This window comes from Mya arenaria, chromosome 5, assembly GCF_026914265.1.
Source record: "Mya arenaria isolate MELC-2E11 chromosome 5, ASM2691426v1".
Classification (NCBI taxonomy): domain Eukaryota; kingdom Metazoa; phylum Mollusca; class Bivalvia; order Myida; family Myidae; genus Mya; species Mya arenaria.
In genome coordinates, this window is record NC_069126.1 from 69,416,699 (window position 1) to 69,442,803 (window position 26,105).

General features: G+C 33.0%; 2 protein-coding genes across 5 annotated transcripts in view; one reads left to right on the plus strand and one right to left on the minus strand.

The window, feature by feature from the left end:
• Positions 1 to 314: 314 nt before the first annotated feature.
• On the minus strand, positions 315 to 5,167 carry LOC128235923 (junctional adhesion molecule B-like). The gene is made up of 4 exons (XM_052950710.1): positions 5,008 to 5,167; positions 3,616 to 3,906; positions 1,499 to 1,777; positions 315 to 667 (listed from the first exon to the last, which is right to left on the minus strand). Exons 2-4 carry the CDS (start codon positions 3,893 to 3,895, stop codon positions 315 to 317), a joined length of 912 nt encoding a protein of 303 aa, XP_052806670.1. The 5' UTR covers positions 3,896 to 3,906; positions 5,008 to 5,167.
• Positions 5,168 to 14,753: 9,586 nt separating this feature from the next.
• LOC128233905 (hemicentin-1-like) overlaps positions 14,754 to 26,105 on the plus strand; it is a 44,359-nt gene continuing 33,007 nt past the window's right edge. For 3 of the 4 annotated variants that reach the window (XM_052947778.1, XM_052947779.1, XM_052947781.1), the window contains exons 1-2: positions 14,754 to 14,888; positions 18,750 to 19,145. In XM_052947778.1, coding sequence (XP_052803738.1) covers positions 14,822 to 14,888; positions 18,750 to 19,145 — 463 coding nt within the window. In that variant the 5' untranslated portion in view covers positions 14,754 to 14,821. The remainder of the gene's footprint in view (positions 14,889 to 18,749; positions 19,146 to 26,105) is intronic. The other variant, XM_052947780.1, reaches the window with a different exon arrangement.

Below are 26,105 nucleotides of genomic sequence, written 5' to 3' on the forward strand. Positions count from 1 at the left end.
CTATCATACGAGCACGTTCGGAATCATTTACGTGATTATGGGGTTGTCATAATCTGTAATTGACCATATCTATAACAATTATCGGCCCAGTTTTACATTGTCTTACATTTACAAACAAAATGCTGGGTCGAGTTACATATATTCTTTTTTAAACGATTCATAAACAATTTAGATACATTTCCGAAAATAAGAATTCACGTATGCCATGTTTAAGTAGTAAAGGTAATAACCAAGTAAAGCAAGAGATTGTCTTTCAAATAATATCAAAAAACGAAAGTACATTTGATACCATTTCCTGAGTATTTCAACAAAATTTATGACGAATATAGGATCAGTAAAGTACCTATATGTTTAAGGTGCAACCACTCGATTAATCGTGATCCAATGTTGTTTGACACAGAAAATTGGTACATTCCGTAATCCTCTATTTCAACGTCCCGTATTGTTAAAGAGCTGGAAAGGCCTTCAGACTTTACATTATATTTAAGCATTCCATCCAACGAGAAGTTACAAGAACCCTCACTTTCGTTGATGCACTTTTTCCAAATAAACTGTGAAGGTTCTGGTACTGGGTAGGCAGCTATTGTATACGACAATGTCACATTTTCTTGTTCACAGGCGGTGTAATTAAGCTTCACAATAACTCCTGGGGGTTGCCTTGCTGAGCCTGCAGTAATCAGCTTTCATAAATCAATGGTAATGCTAATGTAAATCCCACTTAATTTGTTCTGTGACTAATGTCATCACGTGACTAATGGATATTTTAGTTGTTTAAAGTATATGAATATTTATATGGCGATTTGGTAATATCAGTAAAGTGGAACTAAAAAAAAAATACGATACACTTATCTTCCTTCTTTAAATTCTATTTATCAGTGCAGTTTGTTAATATTGTAATCATTTATTGTCTATTCACGCGTGCTTATAAGACATTTTCATATATTGCCCAGTATAAGTTAACGCGTTTTTGTCTATTTATATACATAAAATGTCATTACGGTATCGTAAAACCGTCCATCCCAATATATATGTATGTATTGGCCTTTATGGATAGTTCAATATTGTTGTTTTGTCCTTTGAGTCTTGAAAATCACAATTTTTATTTATAGATAAGTCTCAATTCATTCCGTCTAAAAAGATGCTCTCCGTATAATCACGGGCGGTTTATTTAAAGATTACGTAATAATATCATTTGTGTTATTAATGACGTCTCCATTACGAAATAAAAACCGTTATCATATATTATGATATAAAATAAAGTAATTGCTCTTGACGTGTCGTCTTTAATAAATAGCGTCGTAATGCTTAAGCGTTATATAACGACATTTGTATACCTTTTTCGGTCATAATTATATATATATATATATATATATATACTTAACGATAGCTTTGTCTTGTTAATACGGCCATTGTTGGAATTGTTTAAATACGTTTCGTTAAAAAGAATCTAAATAATTATCAGGTAGGCATTTTAAAGTTCACCGATAAAAATACTTACATTTAACAAACAAACGGACGGAAGCGTTATCCGCCATTCCATACTGGTTGTATCCTGAGCAAGTATAAACTCCCGTATCAGAACATTCAGCCACCATTCCATATATAAGTTGATGTACTGCAGGTCTTTCTAGGGTTGTCTTACCGTCCTTAAAAATGAACATATCTGAGGCGGGGTTACTTTCTAGCGAACAATGCAGATTGTTTGTTGAATGTTCCTCAATTTCTACCGATGCGTTCGAAATGTTGTTAAGTGTTAACTGTAAGTTCTCTGCGCCATCTAAAACATTTAGTGTTCAATAATATGTTGACTTAAGCTGTAAATGTATTGAATGTAATACATATGTCTTTTCAATGAATAGCAATCGTGATTAAAACACGAAGGGATCACATAAACAACTTTGTCAATTTTGGTTAATGAAAATATGCACGTGGTCCCACTTTATGTTTCTGTCATTTAAAAGCGCCTGGTTTAAAGAGAAACTATTAGAAATGTAAAACTTTTGCCCCTGAAAAATACCAAAAGAACAATTTTGCCTTGTAGAATTGCAAAGAAAAAGGTCTAATTTCGTTTGATTTTAGTTGAAAATGAAATCAGAAACGCACAATATAAAATCTTAAACAATGATGTAATGCCGATGATTTATTTTCACATATATTAATAGAAAATCAACAATGCAATATCTTTAAACTGATACTAAGTATCTGGTAGGTCACGACATATCCACATTTAGAAGTATTGCCGATTTAGTGTACAGCAGATACCTTAACCTCTAAACATAAGACTTTCTTCTAACAACCTTGTTCGTGAATTAACTGCCAACGAAGGTATCTTTCATGAAATGAAAATAATGTTTATTTGTTATTCGGCTTTGGAATTCTGATTATTAGCGGGGGAAAAGTCAAGCGCGATTTTTTCTGTGACAGCTCTTGTTATAAACAGAAGTCCCAAATCGCCTTGGCAACGTTAGTAAAGTGCACCCATTTCTGCTCCAAAGTATTGATTTCTGTAGTTCATATTTAGAAATCATTAAATAGTCATTCAATAGTTTGTCTTGGCGTTTTACATCTCTTCTTGATTCAGTCAGCTTCAATAATCGCATGAAATTAATTGATGAATTATATCCAGGGAAGGATTACCCTTTTCCATAATACTGAGATAATATTTGCACTGTCATATCACATGAGAATATTTGTAAAATGAATTCGACTTAATTCAACTCATGTTTTTTGACGCTGCTGTTTTCATCCATGAGTTTATAAATCCGATGTTGGTAAGATCTATTTATATTTGTTGATCAATATTTAACATTAAGTTATATTAAATATATGGTTTTGAGTATTGCTTTTAATAACAGTGACGTAGGTTCGACTATGCCAGGTTAAATGTCAACCTCAAAAATGTCCCATCGTTATGTTTCTCATATGATTTTCAAATTAAACTCAATTTAATGGTAATTGTAACGCTTTAAAGAAGCAGAATGCTTGTTTATTTTCCCAATAAGATTTAATGTAGTTACCTGGATGTATAGAAGTTACATTTTGACCATCTAGCATTCTAAATCAATCGGACAGTGTTATTGATATACAACATGATATATACATGTAGACATATTTTGTTTTAGTTTTTGTAAATAGCATGAGTTATGTCTTGAAATGATAAGATTGGCTGTTGACAGTTCTAAAAATGTTTAACAAAATAATAGTTATGTGTGTATCAGTTATAAAAAGAGCTTGACTCCACTTCGTCTGCTGAAATCAGTCGATATTCAAATATCTCTCATAAAAATATTTTCTAAGATAAACCACATTTAAAATATCGCAATTTCATTCGCATGTTCACAGATATACAGTTACTTCTGTAAATGAAATGTACACAACGATAAAAAGCACACTTTCAACATCGTTGATGTCAAATTCATAAAATATAAAAGATACCGATCGGAAAGAATACTTCCACAGAAATATGTTTTCATTATGTCTTTAAAGCAATATTAACAGCTGTTTTTGGGCTACCATTGTTGATGAAATGTTGCAGGATCCTATTTCTGGAATTTGCTGATAACATTAACTAGTATTACGCGATTAAAGAGAAGGTAAGTCAGAAAGCATACTTACACAGGACATGTAGATGAAAGGTTGCAGTATCGGATTTCACTGTCGTCGCTGAGGTCAACGTTGGCCGGAGAACACTGGACACATTGCACGTGTAATTGGCCTCGTCACTGCGCTGCACGTTTTGAATAGTCATGTTCTTTGTTTTCTGTATAGTCCAGGATGCGTTGGTTCCGGATCTTTTCCACTCGAAGGACACATAGGGTGGATTTCCAGGCTCATACAAGCATTCATATACAAACTTTTTCCCTCGAACTGCACTGACGTCTTGTAAAATCCTCATTTTCGGGCCATCTAAGAAGTACACAAAACTATGCATAATCAAGAATCCCAAAGTACCAAAAGTGGTTATTGTCATTCAACATGTTAAATAATCTCTAGGAGTCAACGCAGCAAATATTTTAGGACAGTAATTTTATCAAAACAAGTAAAATATATCTATATTATTTTCTTTATGTTAACTAGGTAATATAATAATGTTTTACCATGATATGGAACCATGTTACTATGTAACGATAATGATGTCATGCTTAAGTAAATTGTTGAAGATACATTTATTTGTTTGTGTTCAAACACTCGAAATTTGTCTTTACTAATTGATATATATATATACTTTATATTATCAAACTCGGAAATTCATGTTAACTATCTATGACCCTAAACATTACTATAAAAATAGCTATACATTACAGTGCAAAGATTCATTCCAACCCGTTATCTAGTATACCATACCAAAGCCTATCCAGTGGGATAAAGTTAAGATGCGGTATTTGAGTCTAAGTTTGATGATGGAGGGAAAGTTGAAGATTTCATCGTGTTTTGGACATATATTCAGCTTAGATACAATACATTCTTAAGAATGACATTTAAACTATGACGTCTGCCTAATTTAAATCAAACCAATTTGAACAAAATGCCTTCCACTTTGTTATATAACGTTTAAATGAGCCTACAGAAATGACGAAATCCATAAATATGTCGTATAATTTCAGTCTGAATCCTGATTATTGTCATTTCAACAATCCTATTTATTAATGTAAAATCTGAAATTAATTATGGAAACAATGTTTGAGTTGTTATCAGGACAATAAGCTGATAAATGCATCTATAACATATAAAGCACTAACAATACAAATCGCACCTGAAATGAACAAATCTAGCGTGCTAAATAGAATCACTTTGATAAATAAGTATATTCCTGTTCTTCGATAAGCATTCAAGTTGCTTTCACTTAATTGACATTTACATGAGGCTTTATCAGAATTAATCATATATCATTAACTGTTTTAATCGAGACTCTTATATCTGTTCAGTCAAAATACCTACTGACTGTCCCCGAAAATAATAAACAAATAAGGAGTTACCAATTATTATAATTGCTTAATATCAACTCACAAAGAACATTGATTTCCTTTGTTCCGGAAGTAAACCACTGTTCCCTGTTTCTTGCACGACAATACACGCTTAAGTCGTGGTCATCTTTCTGTACCTGTAGAGTGAGAATCCCAATCGTCACGAGAAGATCACCGTCTGAAGTCGATGACGTATTTGTACCCGAGGTTATTTGTGTTTCGTTTCCGGTAGTAGAGTTTGTGTTGGCTTTGTACCAAGCCACAGTGGCTTGGGGATTTCCAGGTGAAGTCTGACACTGGAATGTGCCAACTGTGTTTACTATAACAGACACGGGGTTGACAATCGGCGAGGAAATTACTGTCGACGTTATGCCAACTAAAACAAAACATGCAAAACGTGTTACGGTCACTATGCATTAACCAAGAAACAGATGCTAGAAACCAAGATAATTGCATTTATAATAAACTAACACCGTTGAATGAAACCGCACATCACGTATGAACTAAGTAATAGTTAGAACATGTTCCAAATGTTTTAAATTACAACGCATTTGCACAAGGCTGGGTACCATAGTATGTGGTCTGCAATTCTTAACGATTAAAAGTGAAACTGATATTATGCGATTTAATTGCCTATAAATATTCCTAACTACTGATTTTACACGAATTAGTTTTGACCACGTGATTAATTGTTTATCACTTTAGATCAAACTGGTTTACTTGATGATGCTCATTTCGCCTAAGACTTCAGTTGTTTCATGTTTCATTTCCATTTAATTTCAAATCTCCTTTATCAGTCCATGATATTTGCCATCCAAACTTATTATTCGGACAACGGCTACTGTCATCAGTGTTTATGAACACCTCTGTGATAATGAACTAAAGCAAGCCATAATAAAATAAATCCCTAGTGTGTACTGCTGGTATCAAAATTCTAACTCATGTTTCTGAGAACAGTTATACTTGTATTTGCACATGTCTTGGTAGTTCAGACCTATCATTTGATTTAGTATTTAAAGTGTTAAGTATTGAGGTCCTTTAGTGAACTTTATTAAATAATTATAAAAATATATTGTTTATAAAACTGCTAAAAATCGTTAGCTGAACTCATAGTTGATACAGAACTTTGAATCATATTAAGATACTTCAACAAAATATTACATAGTCGAATACTCGTATTGTTTTTATTACATACAATACAACATAATTAAGTCTACATATAATCTACAAATCGCACACAATTTATACAATCATGTACTTAACACTAAAGGGGAAAATTTTACTCAGTCATTATGCTTGAAATATATTGACTGATAAGCTCCTCCCTAGTAACTGATACCGGTCGGAAAAGCTGTGTACGACCTAGCCTCTTTCCACTATATACTTATTATAAATTGAGGGTTGAATGATAAATAAAAACTATAATCACGTTGTCTGAAAGAATGACATAATGTATGGTGCCAAAGAATTAATGAAATATATATCATTTCCTCCTACAAATCAACATATGTAAGTGAATGTGATCTGTGAACGAAATAGGTTTCATACGAAAAACAAGATTAAGTTGGCATATTTTCAGAGAATAAGGGCATTCAAAAACTAAAGAGGCTACTTGAATCTCAAAATATTAATTAAAAGTCATAAACGTCTATTTAAATGCCTATAAGTTAACATGAATACGTTAATACGTTAATACATTTAGTTAAACATCATGTAAAACACTGAATGTTATTCATGCCAGCAAAAAGAGAGGTGTACCTTTATAATAGAATCTTTAAATGTGTGGGGGGGTTTTAATGTTTCTTTTGATTTTATTACAAAAATGAGGATGTATTGGGCACTGATAATGTACAGAAGACTAGATTGGAAGCTCGCAAAACTGTATATCTACAAGCAAACGCATTGATTTATTACGTTTGGAAATCAGAAAGTATATTTAGAATTAATCAAATTAACCATAATTATATACAGATTTGAATCTGTTATCGGTTGATAAGTTAATAGCATGTGTTATCTAGTTTCCTTAAGCTTTATCTTTACTTTATCGAAATTGACCATCTGATTAATCATTTTGAGAAAATGCCTTATCAGTCCATGAAGTCACCAGGAAATGAACCATTTAATTAATCACCACTTAGCTGGCCATCATCCTTCCAGGGGCTATTTAGTGAATATGGATAATTAAAAGCACATTCCATGTACTAACAAATAATGCAATGGAGTCCTAATGTATGACCTATTTCATTAATATCGACCATCGACCCAAACGATGTTTACAAATAGATAATATAAAATAACTGTTAGGCTTTAAGCTTTTGCTGATATTGTTCGTATATACAATGATGATGATGATGATGATGATGGTGGTGATGATGATGATGATGATGATGATGATGATGATGATGATGATGATGATGATGATGATGATGTTGGTGGTGGTGGTGGTGGTGATGATGATGATGATGATGATGATGATGATGATGATGATGATGATGATGATGATGAATGACTCGCTCAATTTCGATGATAAATTTTCATTTAATTTGGAAACACAAATATAATTGTTAATTTTCAATAGCTTTTTAAAAATCGTTTACATATTTTCGAAGGAATATCTATAAGTTACGGGGTTTGAAGATAAATCGATATCAAATATATATGGTGCAAAGGGAGCCACATTGGATGATCGAACCCGATTTGTTTGCTTGCGTCCCGTATATTATATATAGGGTCAACGTCTTACCCGGTATTTTTTTTCTTTAGTCATAAGTCATTTTGGTAAAATGTTTAGTGCATCATGATACAACAAATTCAATTGCTACAATTCATTGTGCTTTATGATTTATATGTTACAGGTACAATGACGGATTAAAAAGAAAGAGTGTTATTGCTGGACCATTATTTCGGTAATTATTTTTTGTTTTCTGATTTTATTGCTTAACATTTAACATTCGAAAGCAATATGTCATAACAATAATTGACACATTGACACGTGTTTATTTTCGGAGTATTTTTAGTAGTCAGATAACTCGTTATTAAAGAGGATTATCGAACTTGACTTGTTTCCCTGTGTAGTATCTGTACTTCTTGGAAATTGATAAGTGACCTCACATGGTTAGTTACGCCACCTTTTTAGATTGAAATACATTTATTTCAGAATCCTTAAGATTGCCATGGAATGCTATCTTTTGAAGTGACTGAAGAATGTAACGTGGATATTTTTTGTAAACACACTTTCGAAAACCTACATATAAACAATAAAATAAAATGACTGTACATGTAATTCCCCTCCCAGAATGTATTGCATCCTCAGACTTACCATATTAACACCTAAATGATCGACTCGTACACCAAGTTTTGACATTATTCTGAACATTATGCTATATGTTGACTCAGTAAATACCCCTTTATCGTTAATTTGACTAGATATCACAGTGTAGTATACATTTAGAAAAGTTTCAGATTTAAATTCCTGAATCGAACTCAACATATAATTATTGAAAACATGCACTACTTTTAGGATTGTTGTAGGTACCACTCAGTATGCCACTTTGCTGAAGTAAGGTACAGCATGTTAAAAAATGTGAAACGTATCCATAATCTGTGGTGCCTTTAGCATATTTTGGTTAACAGTGTATGGAACTACTCGAACGTATTGGGTGTACTACGAATGTTGGTATGTTTTGTTATTATTATTTTTCTTATCGGTTTTAAACAGCAAATAAAGTCATAATGCTAAATATTACGTTATGGCATGACACTGGGAATATAATAAATCAATTATGCTTAAGGGTAACAATCACTAATGGGCAACTTTGCAAAGGCATCTGGACCATCAACTTCATTACCACTACCATTATATGGTTCTGTATGCAATTTTAAATAGAAAAAAACGGGTTGAATTTAAACGTTACCGGCAAATAACGACTTCTTCCTGTAGTTTTTTTTTGTATCATTGTTTCGATATATTGAACCAGTGTGGGAAAATAACAGCAAGGACGGTATCATTATGGGTTCTGTTAATTGTTTATAAACAAATATAACATTTTCTACATAAACAATAAGATTTCAAAAAACAGCATAAAATATATGCAATTGAAGCAATACATAATCCCTTTTGAATTTTAGAGATCAGTATTATTCAAACGTTGATTTCTTTCATCCGAAAAGTAATTTTCGGTTTTAAACAATAAAAGTCCTAGCAGAAATGGTAAATACATCAGTTTACTTGTATCAACTTTATAACAATACCAAAATCTTATACAAACTACATTTTCCAAAATAATATATAAATGATCTACGATACATATCTTAATTGCCTTATGCTACATTAGCCATTTCTCTTCATTTTGATCAATTTCTTCAACAGAATAGTTGAGATAAGTGATACGAAAATACGAAAACAACAACACAATAAAAAAAGTTAATCAAATATGGTTCCAGCAGGTGCTTAAACTCACACCTAACATTCACATTAACATTAAAACTATGCCTCATTGTAAACTATTTACTGGAGGTTTTTCACTTGGGATTGTCATTCTTAAAACAACCAAAACTACGTGTAGAAGGAAAGAAATTGTACCTGAAATTGAATGAAAATATATAACCATCCACGACGTAAAAACACAACGTTCAGAAAAACCTGTTTTCATTTTAACTTCAATGTATACACTCCAAACTGCATGTATTGATACGTGTAACATCAAGAGAATAATTATTCGCTCCCTCCCCGAAGTTTAAACGATGTATATAGTCGTATTTTAAATCTAAATTTTCCTTGTTTTGAGGTAGATTCAGATGTAAATATTTGTATCGATATTTTAAATTTGCTAAAATCTAAATTTAATTTCAGAATTCATTCATCGTATGTATCGTTATCTTTACAAAAAATGATTAAATCGTATCTCCGATTCATTATTATACATATGTAGAAAGAAATACCCAAGTTATTACCGGTTATGATCAATTAATTAGTGTCATATTAACTGCGTCATATAATACGGGCTTGAAGTCAGTCTTAAGTCCGTTTTTACGGTTCGCATGAATAGACTACTTACTTTCCTTGCGGGAGTGATGGCTATCTTTGTTTTGAGAAACCACTGAGCCATGCAATGAGAACCAGAAAAACTTGTCATCAACATATGACTTACACAAATATCTGTGCAAACAATTACAAAAAAGAGAGTGCCACGATATGTTTTCAAATCTTTGTAGAATTGAGCGATGCTATTGTTGTTGTGGTTTATATCTTAATTAAATTATTTTATTCATCGGCCTTGTCATACGTAGCATAAAGACAAACATATACACATGTACAATCTAGAGAAAAGGATCAAAACGAAGATAACAAAAAACATCTTAAAAACCTTAGCAAAAGTGCGTAGTTTGTGACAGACATGTGTACAGCTTACATTGCAGATGACACAAGATATTGATACTGTTGAATTTATCAAATTAGTATTTAAGTTAACTGTAAAGTTTGATTTTGTTTTATGGAATATTACAAAATATTTTAAGGGAAATTATTTACAGACGACATACACTGACAAGGCAAATAAAGGTAAAACGATTTTTTGTCATAAACAATGTTAAAGTAATCTTAGTGACTTTCATAAATCGAAAACAAGAGTCGTTGTATATTTTCGAGAACAGAATGAGAAAGTTAAAGAGGGCGTAAGAGAAAGAAAGAAGATCTGATGTGCTTGATCACTGGAAGTGAAATCTTTTCGACCTTAAAATAAAAAGGTGAACTGCATGGAACAAAGTCTTATTTTGCTCTTTAGTCAGAACAGAATCAACGTATAATACATGGCGAAGCATTACGTCAGTCGAATCTTTTTAACCGACTTTAAGTAAGCTTTAAAGCCATAAACAGTGTCAATTATTTGTGCTTCCCCTGGGATACTTAAACATGCTAAGATTGTTGACGGAATGAAATCATTTATACATATTACGTGTGTGTGTACGAATATAAGAAATGTTGGATGAGTTTATAAGTGATCTTATTTAGGCTTGACGGAGGTTTAAGGAATGAAACTTGAAGGATAATCAATAGAGCGACTTTTTTTATTTTCTACATGAGTGAAAGCTTGTGTTTTTCTCGCCTTGTATCTAAACTCTCCAAGCCAAATTAAATGTGAAGTAGTCGCAGAGCAATGAGGCGAGTCAAACAAGTCACAATATGTTCACTTTGTTTCCAGTTTTGTCAATATATTTTTTTCATACTGTGTACAATTTTTCCAGATGACATCCGCATACTCCAAGATTGGCCTAATGAAATAAAGTTAAATAACCTCCGGAGACCTCCTATTAAGCTAAAAGCATAGACGTTTATGATTTCAACTCTAGACCATTTTTTTTTTAAATTACTAAAGTTAATTTTAGTATGCCAATTGCCTTCATCAGAAAGAAAAATACCCAGGTGTTTGTGAGATTAAACCAACGGGATATCAGTGTCAAACATATACACAGGCGGAAGAATGGGTGTGTTCATTTACCGATATATGACCATTGATCTAAATTTTATGGGATTAAACTTTAAAGTTTGTTTGTAGTCTTAAATCTGCAGTCTGGGTTAGTATATTATAACAAATAGACAGCAAATAATTTGATATTTGAATCTAACTCGCTTTCCTAAAATATCATCATTAATGTGAAACAAGAAACAAACGAGGACCCAGAATTGAGCCCTGAGTAATTAAAGCTTTGATTGGTTTTAATGCTAAATCTGCTTCTGGAATTACGACACACTGACGCCTATTTTCTAAGTAGTCTAAAAACCAAGACGGAAAGCGATCACACAAACCTGCTTTTACGAGTTTATAAAATATACTACGGCGCCAAAAAAACCTATCTCTTATGACCATTGTGGAGAGCTTGCCAAAAAACAATTATAGAGGTAGGTAAGCTGGTAAGAATCACATAGAACTAGTAGAATGCCGGATTGAAATCGGGTAAAGAAACATGCATCACTGAGTAAAGTATTTGTTTAACTATAATTCTTTCAAAGATTATATTTACGAGAGGGATAATACGATAATTTGATGGTTTGGAAGGATCCCTCTTTTAAAAACAGCGCAAGCATTTGCATATTATTATAATGAGGACAACACAAGAAGTTAACGAAGCCTGGAAAACATTACAAAAAGGTTGGCTAAATTTTGCAGAGCCTTCAAGTAGAATACGGTTATCAGTGCCATCAGGACTGGGGCTATACCAACCGATGGACTACTTATAGCATCTTTAACTTCGGAATTTATGATAACAATGGAATCAAGTTAAGCATCATCAGTAATTGAATCAAATTGAAGTAATACTAGAAGCGTCAACGCAGATCTGAAGGAAAAAAAACATCATTGAGGATATCAGCCTTGCCGTGGTCGTCTGCAACGCACTGAACATGTAGTGGGTTTAGTAGTGCGGGAATGCCTTGTGATTTTACCGGAGTGATAAATGATTTATGAGTTTTTAACCGATCCCTAGAACTCACTTCATTAGATTTGAGTTTCGAAGAAATTGAATCAAAATATTTTGATTTTGAACTCCGGATCAGAGCGACAACTTTATCACGCAAGCCGCAAATCCAAGTCCAATGTATTGTATTCAATATTCTACGACGAGTGAACTTCTTTACCGTTTTATGATATCGATATATTCCAACGACATAGTAATGAAAACGAATGTTTTGCTCGAGGAAAGGCTCGCCAAACCAACTATGGATTACGAAGTTTGAGTTAGAAACAAATAAGAGATCGATAATTAACGAATAATTATCTATGAAGTGGGTTGGAAACTGAAATGCATTGTTACAGTCATTCCAGAAATTGATGCTGCAACTCACAGTGTACCACTAAAGAACAGACCTCTTGTTGTTATTTCCGATATTTTGCTGCTTTTCATAAAATTGATGTCTTCAATATATTTCTTTGTATATGCGTGTTGCAAATACACAACTTCAGCTTGAAAATGACGCATGTGGCACCAACATAAATGTGCAAAATGATGCCTATGAGCTCTATTTACATAAATAAAAGGCCAATGTAAGTGTACAAAAGGTAGCAAAAGACCCTGTCGCAAACAATAGGGGTTCATTTTGAACCAACCACAAATCATATTCATGCTTTGAGTCAACAAAGATAACGTGGAACCTTTGCTGGATACGTCAAGTCTGATATTCTTGTTATATTTAAACTAGTTTTATCTTAGTATACAAAACAGAATGATAAGCTGAACCTTAAGGTTATACATACTTTTACTTCAATTTAGTTTACTAAAGCAATGGGATGGAATATTTAATGGCATTGAAAGCAGAATTAATAATTTAATGTAAATACATGTTTATTTATGACTATAGCTTAATTTAAATAAATCAAAATTGTATAAAGCGTAAGTTATTACAACATTATATTAATCCCTTTCGTTGGCTCGATGCTAAGCGAGAGTGTGGTCTTGTGTTGTGGGTCAAACCAGAGTACCCTGAGGGAACTCACTTGTCCGGCTTGGTGACCACAAACAAAACTCACATGAGCCCAAGCCGGGAATCGAACCTTGGTAAAAGCGAGCGCGCTAACCACTGCGCTTACGGGACAAAGTTTAAGAGTCCGAGAAAAGGGTTTGTATTGCCCTGGCTCCCAAGTTTAAAACTACTGAACACCTGTACTACTTGAGTGCACCGTTGGCATTTATTGAAGATTTTTTTAGCTTGGTTCCAAATGTTTTATGGGATTGGAGTTAAATGTGTGTCCAATCATGCAGGTACATTATTTTAAAAAAAGGCAAAGAAAGGCCCTTTTTCTGGCATTCTAATTGCAAACATTCAATAAATTACACTAAACTTTAATTAGGTCAGCGTTGCATGTTTAAGTAAAGGAGTAGTTTTCAGACACTTTGATTAATGATGACAACCTAAATTGTTCATATAAACACCCACTTAGCCTTTTATTTAGTTCCTGATTTTGGAATTTAAGCACTTGCCAGTTCGGGGTTGTAAACATTAATGTTTCTGCCTTTGCGTACGGTTTAGTTCGCAGCTGGCAGATTCTTTCGAAAAGAATAGTGACAGTATGTCAAATATATTACATTTTATGCTAGTGATAACCTGGTCCCACATGTACATCGCTTTTTGGGAGAAACCTCCTCCATTAAAGATACTGAATAAACCATTTTGGGCCATTTCTGCAACTACCTACGTCACACCGTTTTGCCGTATTTCATACGTCCGTGTAACTATGTACCGGAAAAACTTATAATAGCTTCCTCCTTGCAGACTTTCACGTCCGGTGTCTTGCAGTATCCAATGTAGCTTGGCTTTCATACATACTTTTAATGACGCACTTGCTTGTGTTTTACCTTTTACAGAGCATAAGATCGAAACACCCTAAAGCTGCGCTTCCTGAAAATTGCTTTTCCGATTTTTAAATTTGATTGTCAATAATATTTTGGACGAAATGGTATTGATGACATAATACTGATACCAGGCAGTTTCTGAAAAAATGAAAACCGTTTTTAGAATTTAGACCTATTAAATCTAACGTTTAATTGTCTATAACGTAGGGGAAATACTTTCAGTTAATTTAAAATTATCCAAATTGTTTTAACATCCCTTGCACCCTTGAAGGAGAAATTTTACTACTAGTTACTTTTTATTTCCTCATCTTAGTAATTAATTTATACTTCAAACATAACACTATTGTTATTACAATACGCCGTTTGGTTAAAGCGCCACAATAAGTGAGTTATATCAATTTTAAAATGCACAATACACATCTTTCTGGGTTTAAGTGCAGCTGTGTACGGTATAACATAAGTTTACAGTAGTAAACAAGCACAATTCATTTCACGACGTGGTTTCGTGAAGAATGGATATGTCATTCGGATTATTTCTGTATTTAGTGTCTGTCTGGATTATTGCACAAATGATGTCTAGTAAGTTAAAGCTGTAATTCAATTACATAAACTGATAAGTATTGTTATTTCCAAGTATTTATTTTTTACAGTTTCTTATCTATAAGTTATAATAATTGAATGTACACTGTCCGTCATTGAACCTTGTACTGAACATAAGACAATACTTTTATAGCTTTCCTCCATTAAAAAGTATTAGATGTATGTTACTCTTCACTATCGACAAATATGCTTTTCACGACTAGTTATTAAAATGCATTCCGTTTTAAGAAAAAATGACAACGCATGACCCCACCCCAAAAACATATTAACGGAAATCTATTTTTACGGATCATGTTATAGTTTTATAGGTACCGTGACAACAACCGCTATACTAGACAAATTAGATTTGCGCAGTGTAAGGTGTTCATATGTTAATTTCTTTGTTTAACTGTTTGAAATTGTATATGTTATTTACATTAGATATCAAATCGTAATATTATTTTAAAGGTGATGAACCTCTTAGCGCTAAATAAATGAAAAGGAAACCCGCCTGATGTCCTTTAGACCCCAACAACAATACTTAATTCAAAATGTGGAGATTTATAGAAAAGCATGCTCATTCATCTACATAAAAGTCCATTTATGAACTAGACCTTCAAATATACAATACACACATATAGCCAAGTCATTGGAAACTATATAGATCTCACTCTAATTTGCAATTATCAAATAGAGTTTGTTAACAAAAAACAAATATAGTATAAAAAGGTGTACTTTTCACAGAAAGACATTTCCTAACAAAGTACATGAAACAAACCAATTTCAACTAGGGAAAACAATGTTTAAACGTTTCTTTTATATATTTACTTCTGGAAATAGCAATTTAAACACAAAACAATCGATTTTAAATTTCGAATATCTATGTGTTTTTAGATTGTTCAGATACTGTAATCATTAAAGATGATTCTTAAATGTATAATGCCTTAATATCGTGACTCAAATAAAATGACACCTATTAACCATGCGTATAAACACATGTTTTTTTTGGTGCCTAGGACATTTAATTGTAAAAGGCGCAAATACAAATAGAAATTAACTTTTTGACTATGTGTGAATCGTCCAAAATTACCCACAAGCGTCATATTCTGGTAGTTAAAGGTCAAACGGTCAATAAATGGTAACGATTTAGGAAAATGAAGTCATAAATAATACGACAAGAAACGAATATATATATATATTTGCATAGTCAATATATAATTTATATTAAATCTAACATTAAACATCTCATTTAATCCACAAAACATAATTTACATGATACAAAACAGAACGTGATAGAGAGAATGCATAAAGACATACTTTATACAATAAAAGTTATGCTTGTATCGGTATATAAACATACATCCTTTAATTAATGTATGCAGAATAACTATCAATATCAAATACATGAAACAAAAGGAATAACAAATAAAAACACATTTATATGACTATATAAAACATATTTCAAACGAGTTTTTGAATATATAATTTAACACGGTTTACGGGTATTTTTTTCATTTATCTCGTTCAAACTTTAGAGAATATAGACTAGGAAATGAAAAAGCATGATTTGTGCATTGTACAAGTTTATTCGACTATCAATAGATATCACTTTTTAATTTAATTTTGATTTTTGTGTGCGGACCAAATTCTCTTCTAAAAAAGACACTCTTTAAATCTGTTGCAATAGTTCGAATCACATTGCCAAATACTGCACAAAAATATTTCCGTTTGCGTAATTGGCACCATTTGATTAGCATGTTTATTTTGTACCTGGATCTCGATGTTTTTTACAGTTATCATATATTGTAATATATGTAACATAATGTTCGTTACCAAATAATTATGGTTGTTGTTTGTAATTATAAAAAAAACGTTTAAGTTTTTTTATACATGTCTAAGCAAGTTTTTGATATATATTTCTAAATACAGCAGGAGCCAATTTATTATATGATTTTGTTTTAATGTTTCTATCATTTTGGACTTGTTGACTAACTAAGTATCTGGACACTTTTTGGTTTGCTGTTATTGGTAACATTTGTATTTGGAGGACTTGCAGGACTGGATAAATTGCATTTAGTTGCATTTTGTTTGATTGCTCGATGGCGTTAATTAAGGACCAAAAGTGCTGACTTGTTTTCCAAATTATGTAATTTTACTGATCATCACGTATAGTTTTGTTGACAATAATACATAAGGTTAATTTTGAGTAATATCGCTTTGCGATCCCTGTGTTGGGAAGGCATATGCCACTCCAACTTTAAGATTCTATCTAATTCCAATTGAAAGGTAAGCATATAAAGGTTCAAATAACTGAATTGGTATTTTTTCATAGATATTGACCTAATGTGTAGACAATACGGTATTATATCGATAAAAACTTACACAATTAAGTTAATTTAAAAGTTGAATATTTCCGTTTCACTTTTAAACCGATTCATATTTCCGAATCACTGTGTGGAACTGTCTTATCGTGTAACGACGCTGTTTACTGATAACGTCCTCGTTATCTTTAGATTTTTTTTCCGTAAAGATTTTAAATATTTTCGGAATTGTTTTATAAAAAACAGATGCATGTACTTCTGGGTTTTTTTGTGTACATAATGATTTTGTTTTATTTAACAAACGATTTACTATAGGTTGTTATTAATTTACAATTATTAGTAAACTGGGATAAATAACTTAATCTTTAAATATTAAACTTTTAATATCCCGAATCAGATTCTCACTTTAGAGCTACGTATATACTGAGTCTATCTTTGTGTTACCATGCTTACATAATTTGGAGACGTGGAGGACATTAATTGATCTATTGAACGTACGCTGGACATTTCCGAGCCAGAATTTAGCAAGATGAGAACTTTTAGATCAATTATTAGCATAACATTATAGACATTCAATAGTCATGAAATAAATATGCAAGGGTTGACTAAAACTGTTTTTCCCTGACCTATTTTACATGCAGATTGTATATGTATATGTTTCGTTACAAATGACATCAAAGCATTTTTAAGATTACGGTATAATAACATTTTTAAAACAAAGCTTAATTACAATTTATCAAACGGAACAAAATTGGTGCATGTTCGTTAAAAATATTTTTTATTACTTCTAGTATATTTCAAAGAAATAAGAAAGAATATATGTTAATAAAGAAAATGTGTCACATTTTTTGTAAGGAGTCTTCAGAAATTTAGTTGAAATTTATATGCAAAATTGAACAATTTCGTTTGTATTCAAATATCATCATTTTTATTAAAGGTATAAAGTGTGTGTTTACATCATATTTAAATAAATATGCACATTGTTCTAAAGGAAATGTGCACTTGCAACATTTAAATATGCCAGTTTAATGTTGGTTTGCGTTAATGTAAATGGCACCACATTAGCATTTGAGAATATACGTAAGCATAAACACATCTTAGATGCATCGCGTTTACATAAAACAAAACAAAAAACACATAGATACTATAAAAATATGCAGATGATCTGTTCAAGACCAAAAAAACAATACAATGACATTTGTTGGCACTAGTAACAGATATAATGGTTAAGTTAGTGGGTAACCTATAATGCAAGTATTATTTCATTCTTAAAAGAAATGGCTATTTTCTTTTCTTTTACATGTCTAAGTTACTTCTGCTGATGATGATGATAAGGATGCTGCTGCTCCTGCTGTTGTTGGATGAAAGAATCGATTAAAACTTCAACGATATAAAACTTTACTTTTCCCTACCAGGATTTGTTTAATATATTTCTTCATTGCAGCCCATGTTAACTGATATATGCAACATGTTTCTTTTTATTATAATTTTGATTCAATTCCATTTATATATAAGTAGCATAGTCTTATTTAATTTTCAGGTACCTGTGCGTTTACCATCTCTGGTAATGGCACGGGAACTGAAGGAGCATCGGTGCATCTGGGTGAAAACTTGGAGCTGACTTGTAACTCATTAAAAGATGATATAAGTTCGGTTCAATGGTACAAGAAACCTAGCGGCAGTAGTGACTACCCGACAAAATATTCAGTAGCAATGCAAATGAATTCAAACAAAGAATGCGTCTATGACTTTCCGGCTCCTGACAACATGAAATGCGTCTGTGTTAGCAAGACAAAGTACACCTGTACTCTCATTAGTGTGCAGATGGACATGAATGACGATATGTGGATGTGTAATTTTATATACGGAAATGACGATAATGCATCTGCTAAGACCACTAGCGCTCTCACTATTACGGTGACAGGTGAGACTAAATGTATGAATTACTATTCGGTATTATTATTTCTATTAATATTCGAGCTCACTCTTAAACAAATCGTTTAACTTTATGCGACATTATTAAAAATTTCTGAATTGATTCTCAAAATTTAAATTAACACGTTTCAAGTGGTACAGTGTTTTACGCGCCCACCCGCACACGCACGCACACACGCACACACACACGCACACGCACAGGCACACACGACCCCCACCCTCCCACACACACACATACGCAAACGCACACAATATTCATCATCTTTGACATATACAGTGTTTGTTTCAATTTTCATCATCTCTGACAAATATCCATCATCTCTGACATATAGAATGATTGTCTCAATATCCATCATATCTGACATTAACAGAGTTTGTCTCAATATCCATCATATCTGACATTTACAGTGTTTGCCTCGATATTCATCATCCCTAATATATACATTGATTGGCTTAACATTCATTTGTTTGACATATACATTATTTGTCTCACTATTCATCGTCTCTGACATAAACAGTAATTTTCACATTATCCATTAGTTTGACATAAACATTCATTGTCTCAATATTCATGACCTCTGACAGATACAGTGATGGTCCCAATTTAGACAATCTCTGACATTTACAGTGATTGTCTCAATAGCCATCATCTCTGACATATACAATGATTGCCTCAATATCCATCATCTCTGGCATATACTGTGATGGGCTCAATATCAATCATCTCTGACATATACAGTGATTGTCTCAATGTCCATCATCTCTGACATATACTGTGATGGGCTCACTAGCAATCATCTTTAACATATACAGTGATTGTATCAATATCCATCATCTCTGACATATTCAGTGATTGTCTTAATGTCCATCATCTCTGAATTATACAGTGATTGCCTCAATATCCATCATCTCTGACATAAACAGTGATTGTCTCAATATCCATCATCTCTGACATATACAGTGATTGCCTAAATATCCATCATCTCTGACATATACAGTGATTGCCTCAATATCCATCATATCTGACATATACAGTGATTGTCTCAATAGCCATCATCTCTGACATATACTGTGATGGTCTCAATATCCATCATCTCTGACATATACAGTGGTTGACTCAAAATCCATCATCTCTGACATATACAGTGATTGCCTAAATATCCATCATCTCTGACATATACAGTGATTGTCTCAATAGCCATCATCTCTGACATATACAGTGATTGCCTCAATATCCATCATCTCTGACATATACAGTGATTGTCTCAATATCCATCATCTTTGATATATACAGTGATGGTCTCAATATCCATCATCTCTGATATATACAGTGATTGTCTCAATATCCATCATCTTTGACATATACAGTGATTGTCTCAATATCCATCATCTCTGACATATACAGAGATTGTCTCAATAGCCATCATCTCTGACATATAGAGTGATTGCCTAAATATCCATCATCTCTGAAATATAAAGTGACGGTCTCAATATCCATCATCTCTGACATATAAAGTAATGGTCTCAATAGCCATCATATCTGACATATACAGTGATGGTCTCAATAGCCATCATCTTTGACATATAAAGTGATTGTCTCAATATCCATCATCTCTGACATATACAGTGATTGCCTAAATATCCATCATCTCTGTCATATACAATGATTGCCTAAATATCCATCATCTCTGACATATACAGTGATTGTCTCAATATCCATCATCTCTAACATATACTGTGATGGGCTCAATAGCAATCATCTCTGACATATAGAGTGATTGCCTAAATATCCATCATCTCTGACATAAACAGTGATTGCCTAAATATCCATCATCTCTGACATATACAGTGATTGCCTAAATATCCATCATCTCTGACATATACAGTGATTGCCTAAATATCCATCATCTCTGACATATACAGTGATTGCCTAAATGTCCATCATCTCTGACATATACAGTGATTGTCTCAATATCCATCATCTCTGACATATACAGTGATGGTCTCAATATCCATCATTTTTGACATATAAAGTGATTGTCTCAATATCCATCATCTCTGACATATACAGTGATTGCCTAAATATCCATCATCTCTGTCATATACAATGATTGCCTAAATATCCATCATCTCTGACATAAACAGTGATGCTCTCAATATCCATCATCTCTGACATATACAGTGATTGCCTAAATATCCATCATCTCTGACATATACAGTGATTGCCTCAATATCCATCATATCTGACATATACAGTGATTGTCTCAATAGCCATCATCTCTGACATATACTGTGATGGTCTCAATATCCATCATCTCTGACATATACAGTGGTTGACTCAAAATCCATCATCTCTGACATATACAGTGATTGCCTAAATATCCATCATCTCTGACATATACAGTGATTGTCTCAATAGCCATCATCTCTGACATATACAGTGATTGCCTCAATATCCATCATCTCTGACATATACAGTGATTGTCTCAATATCCATCATCTTTGATATATACAGTGATGGTCTCAATATCCATCATCTCTGATATATACAGTGATTGTCTCAATATCCATCATCTTTGACATATACAGTGATTGTCTCAATATCCATCATCTCTGACATATACAGAGATTGTCTCAATAGCCATCATCTCTGACATATAGAGTGATTGCCTAAATATCCATCATCTCTGAAATATAAAGTGACGGTCTCAATATCCATCATCTCTGACATATAAAGTAATGGTCTCAATAGCCATCATATCTGACATATACAGTGATTGTCTCAATATCCATCATCTTTGACATATAAAGTGATTGTCTCAATATCCATCATCTCTGACATATACAGTGATTGCCTAAATATCCATCATCTCTGTCATATACAATGATTGCCTAAATATCCATCATCTCTGACATATACAGTGATTGTCTCAATATCCATCATCTCTAACATATACTGTGATGGGCTCAATAGCAATCATCTCTGACATATAGAGTGATTGCCTAAATATCCATCATCTCTGACATATACAGTGATTGCCTCAATATCCATCATCTCTGACATATACAGTGATTGCCTAAATATCCATCATCTCTGACATAAACAGTGATTGCCTAAATATCCATCATCTCTGACATATACAGTGATTGCCTAAATATCCATCATCTCTGACATATACAGTGATTGTCTCAATATCCATCATCTCTGACATATACAGTGATGGTCTCAATATCCATCATTTTTGACATATAAAGTGATTGTCTCAATATCCATCATCTCTGACATATACAGTGATTGCCTAAATATCCATCATCTCTGTCATATACAATGATTGCCTAAATATCCATCATCTCTGACATATACAGTGATTGTCTCAATATCCATCATCTCTAACATATACTGTGATGGGCTCAATAGCAATCATCTCTGACATATAGAGTGATTGCCTAAATATCCATCATCTCTGACATAAACAGTGATTGCCTAAATATCCATCATCTCTGACATATACAGTGATTGCCTAAATATCCATCATCTCTGACATATACAGTGATTGTCTCAATATCCATCATCTCTGACATTTACAGTGATTGTCTCAATTTCCATCATCTCTGACATATACAGTGATTGTCTCAATATCCATCATCTCTGACATATACAGTGATGGTCTCAATATCCATCATTTTTGACTTATAAAGTGATTGTCTCAATATCCATCATCCCTGACATATACAGTGATGGTCTCAATATCCATAATCTTTGACATATAAAGTGATTGTCTCAATATCCATCATCTCTGACATATACAGTGATGGTCTCAATATCCATCATCTCTGACATTTACAGTGATTGTCTCAATAGCCATCATCTCTGACATATACAGTGATTGCCTCAATATCCATCATCTCTGGCATATACTGTGATGGGCTCAATATCAATCATCTCTGACATATACAGTGATTGTCTCAATGTCCATCATCTCTGACATATACTGTGATGGGCTCAATAGCAATCATCTTTAACATATACCGTGATTGTATCAATATCCATCATCTCTGACATATTCAGTGATTGTCTTAATGTCCATCATCTCTGAATTATACAGTGATTGCCTCAATATCCATCATCTCTGACATAAACAGTGATGCTCTCAATATCCATCATCTCTGACATATACAGTGATTGCCTAAATATCCATCATCTCTGACATATACAGTGATTGCCTCAATATCCATCATCTCTGACATATACAGTGATTGTCTCAATAGCCATCATCTCTGACATATACTGTGATGGTCTCAATATCCATCATCTCTGACATATACAGTGGTTGACTCAAAATCCATCATCTCTGACATATACAGTGATTGCCTAAATATCCATCATCTCTGACATATACAGTGATTGTCTCAATATCCATCATCACTGAAATATACAGTAATTGCCTCAATATCCATCATCTCTGACATATACAGTGGTTGACTCAAAATCCATCATCTCTGACATATACAGAGATTGTCTCAACCTCCATCATCTCTGACACATACAGTGGTTGACTCAAAATCCATCATCTCTGATATATACAGTGATTGCCTAAATATCCATCATCTCTGACATATACAGTGATTGTCTCAATATCCATCATTTCTGACATATACAGTGATTGTCTCAATATCCATCATCTCTGACATAAACAGTGATTGTCTCAATTTCCATCATCCCTGACATAAAACAGTGATTGTCTCAATATTTATCATCTCTGACATATACAGTGATTGCCTTAATATCCATCATCTCTGTCATATACAGTGATTGTCTCAATATCCATCATCTCTGACATATACAGTGATTGTCTCAATATCCATCATCTCTAACATATACAGTGATTTTCTCTAAATCCATCATCTCTGACATATACAGTGATTGTCTCAATAGCCATCATCTCTGACATATACTGTGATGGTCTCAATATCCATCATTTTTGACATATCAAGTGATTGTCTCAATATCCATCATCTCTGACATATACAGTGATGGTCTCAATATCCATCATCTCTGACATATAAAGTGATTGTCTCAATATCCATCATCTCTGACATATACAGTGATGGTCTCAATATCCATCATCTCTGACATATACAGTGATGGTCTCAATATCCATCATCTCTGACATATACAGTGATTGTCTCAATATTCACCATCTCTGACATATACAGAGATTGTCTCAACCTCCATCATCTCTGACACATACAGTGGTTGACTCAAAATCCATCATCTCTGATATATACAGTGATTGTCTCAATATCCATCATCTCTGACATATACAGTGATTGTCTCAATATCCATCATCTCTGACATATACAGTGATTGGCTCAATATCCATCATCTCTGACATAAACAGTGATTGTCTAAATTTCTATCATCTCTGACATAAACAGTGATTGTCTCAATATTCATCATCTCTGACAAATACAGTGATTGTCTCAATATCCATCATCTCTGACATATACAGTGATTGTCTCAATATCCATCATCTTTGACATATACAGTGATGGTCTCAATATCCATCATCTCTGACATATACAGTGATTGTCTCAATATCCATCATCTCTGACATATAAAGTGATTGTCTCAATATCCATCATCTCTGACATATACAGTGATTGTCATAATATCCATCATCTTTGATATATACAGTGATGGTCTCAATATCCATCATCTCTGATATATACAGTGATTGTCTCAATATCCATCATCTTTGACATATAAAGTTATTGTCTCAATATCCATCATCTCTGACATATACAGAGATTGTCTCAATAGCCATCATCTCTGACATATAGAGTGATTGCCTAAATATCCATCATCTCTGAAATATAAAGTGACGGTCTCAATATCCATCATCTCTGACATATAAAGTGATGGTCTCAATAGCCATCATCTCTGACATATACAGTGATGGTCTCAATAGCCATCATCTTTGACATATAAAGTGATTGTCTCAATGTCCATCATCTCTGACATATACAGTGATTGCCTAAATATCCATCATCTCTGTCATATACAATGATTGCCTAAATATCCATCATCTCTGACATATACAGTGATTGTCTCAATATCCATCATCTCTAACATATACTGTGATGGGCTCAATAGCAATCATCTCTGACATATAGAGTGATTGCCTAAATATCCATCATCTCTGACATACACAGTGATTGCCTAAATATCCATCATCTCTGACATATACAGTGATTGCCTAAATATCCATCATCTCTGACATATACAGTGATTGTCTCAATATCCATCATCTCTGACATTTACAGTGATTGTCTCAATTTCCATATCTGACATATACAGTGATTGTCTCAATATCCATCATCTCTGACATATACAGTGATGGTCTCAATATCCATCATTTTTGACATATAAAGTGATTGTCTCAATATCCATCATCCCTGACATATACAGTGATGGTCTCAATATCCATAATCTTTGACATATAAAGTGATTGTCTCAATATCCATCATCTCTGACATATACAGTGATGGTCTCAATATCCATCATCTCTGACATATACAGTGATGGTCTCAATTTCCATCATCTCTGACATAAACAGTGATTGTCTCAATATTCACCATCTCTGACATATACCGGGATTGTTTCAATATCCGTCATTTTTGACATATACAGTGATTGTCTCAATACCCATCATCTCCGACATTTACAGTTATTTTCTCAATGTTCTTCATCTTTGACATGCAAAGTGATTGTCTCAATTTTCTTCAACTTTGATATTATCAGTTATTGTCTCAATAGTCATCTTCTCCGACATATAAAATGATTGTCTTAATATCCATCATCTCCGTCATATACAGTGATTGTCGCAATATTCATCATCTCTGATCTAAACAGCGATTGTCTCAATATTCATGATCTCTGACATATACAGTGATTGTC

What these genes read in the sequence shown, in the direction of transcription:
- LOC128235923 (XM_052950710.1), bottom strand. Translation starts at nt 3,895, where the DNA reads ATGAGGATTTTACAAGACGTCAGTGCAGTTCGAGGGAAAAAGTTTGTA. An exon ending in CTTTCATCTACATGTCCTGT is followed by an intron (nt 1,778 to 3,615) that starts GTAAGTATGCTT and finishes TAAATGTTTTAG; the next exon opens with ATGGCGCAGAGAACTTACAG. An exon ending in CGTCCGTTTGTTTGTTAAAT is followed by an intron (nt 668 to 1,498) that starts GTAAGTATTTTT and finishes TGATTACTGCAG; the next exon opens with GCTCAGCAAGGCAACCCCCA.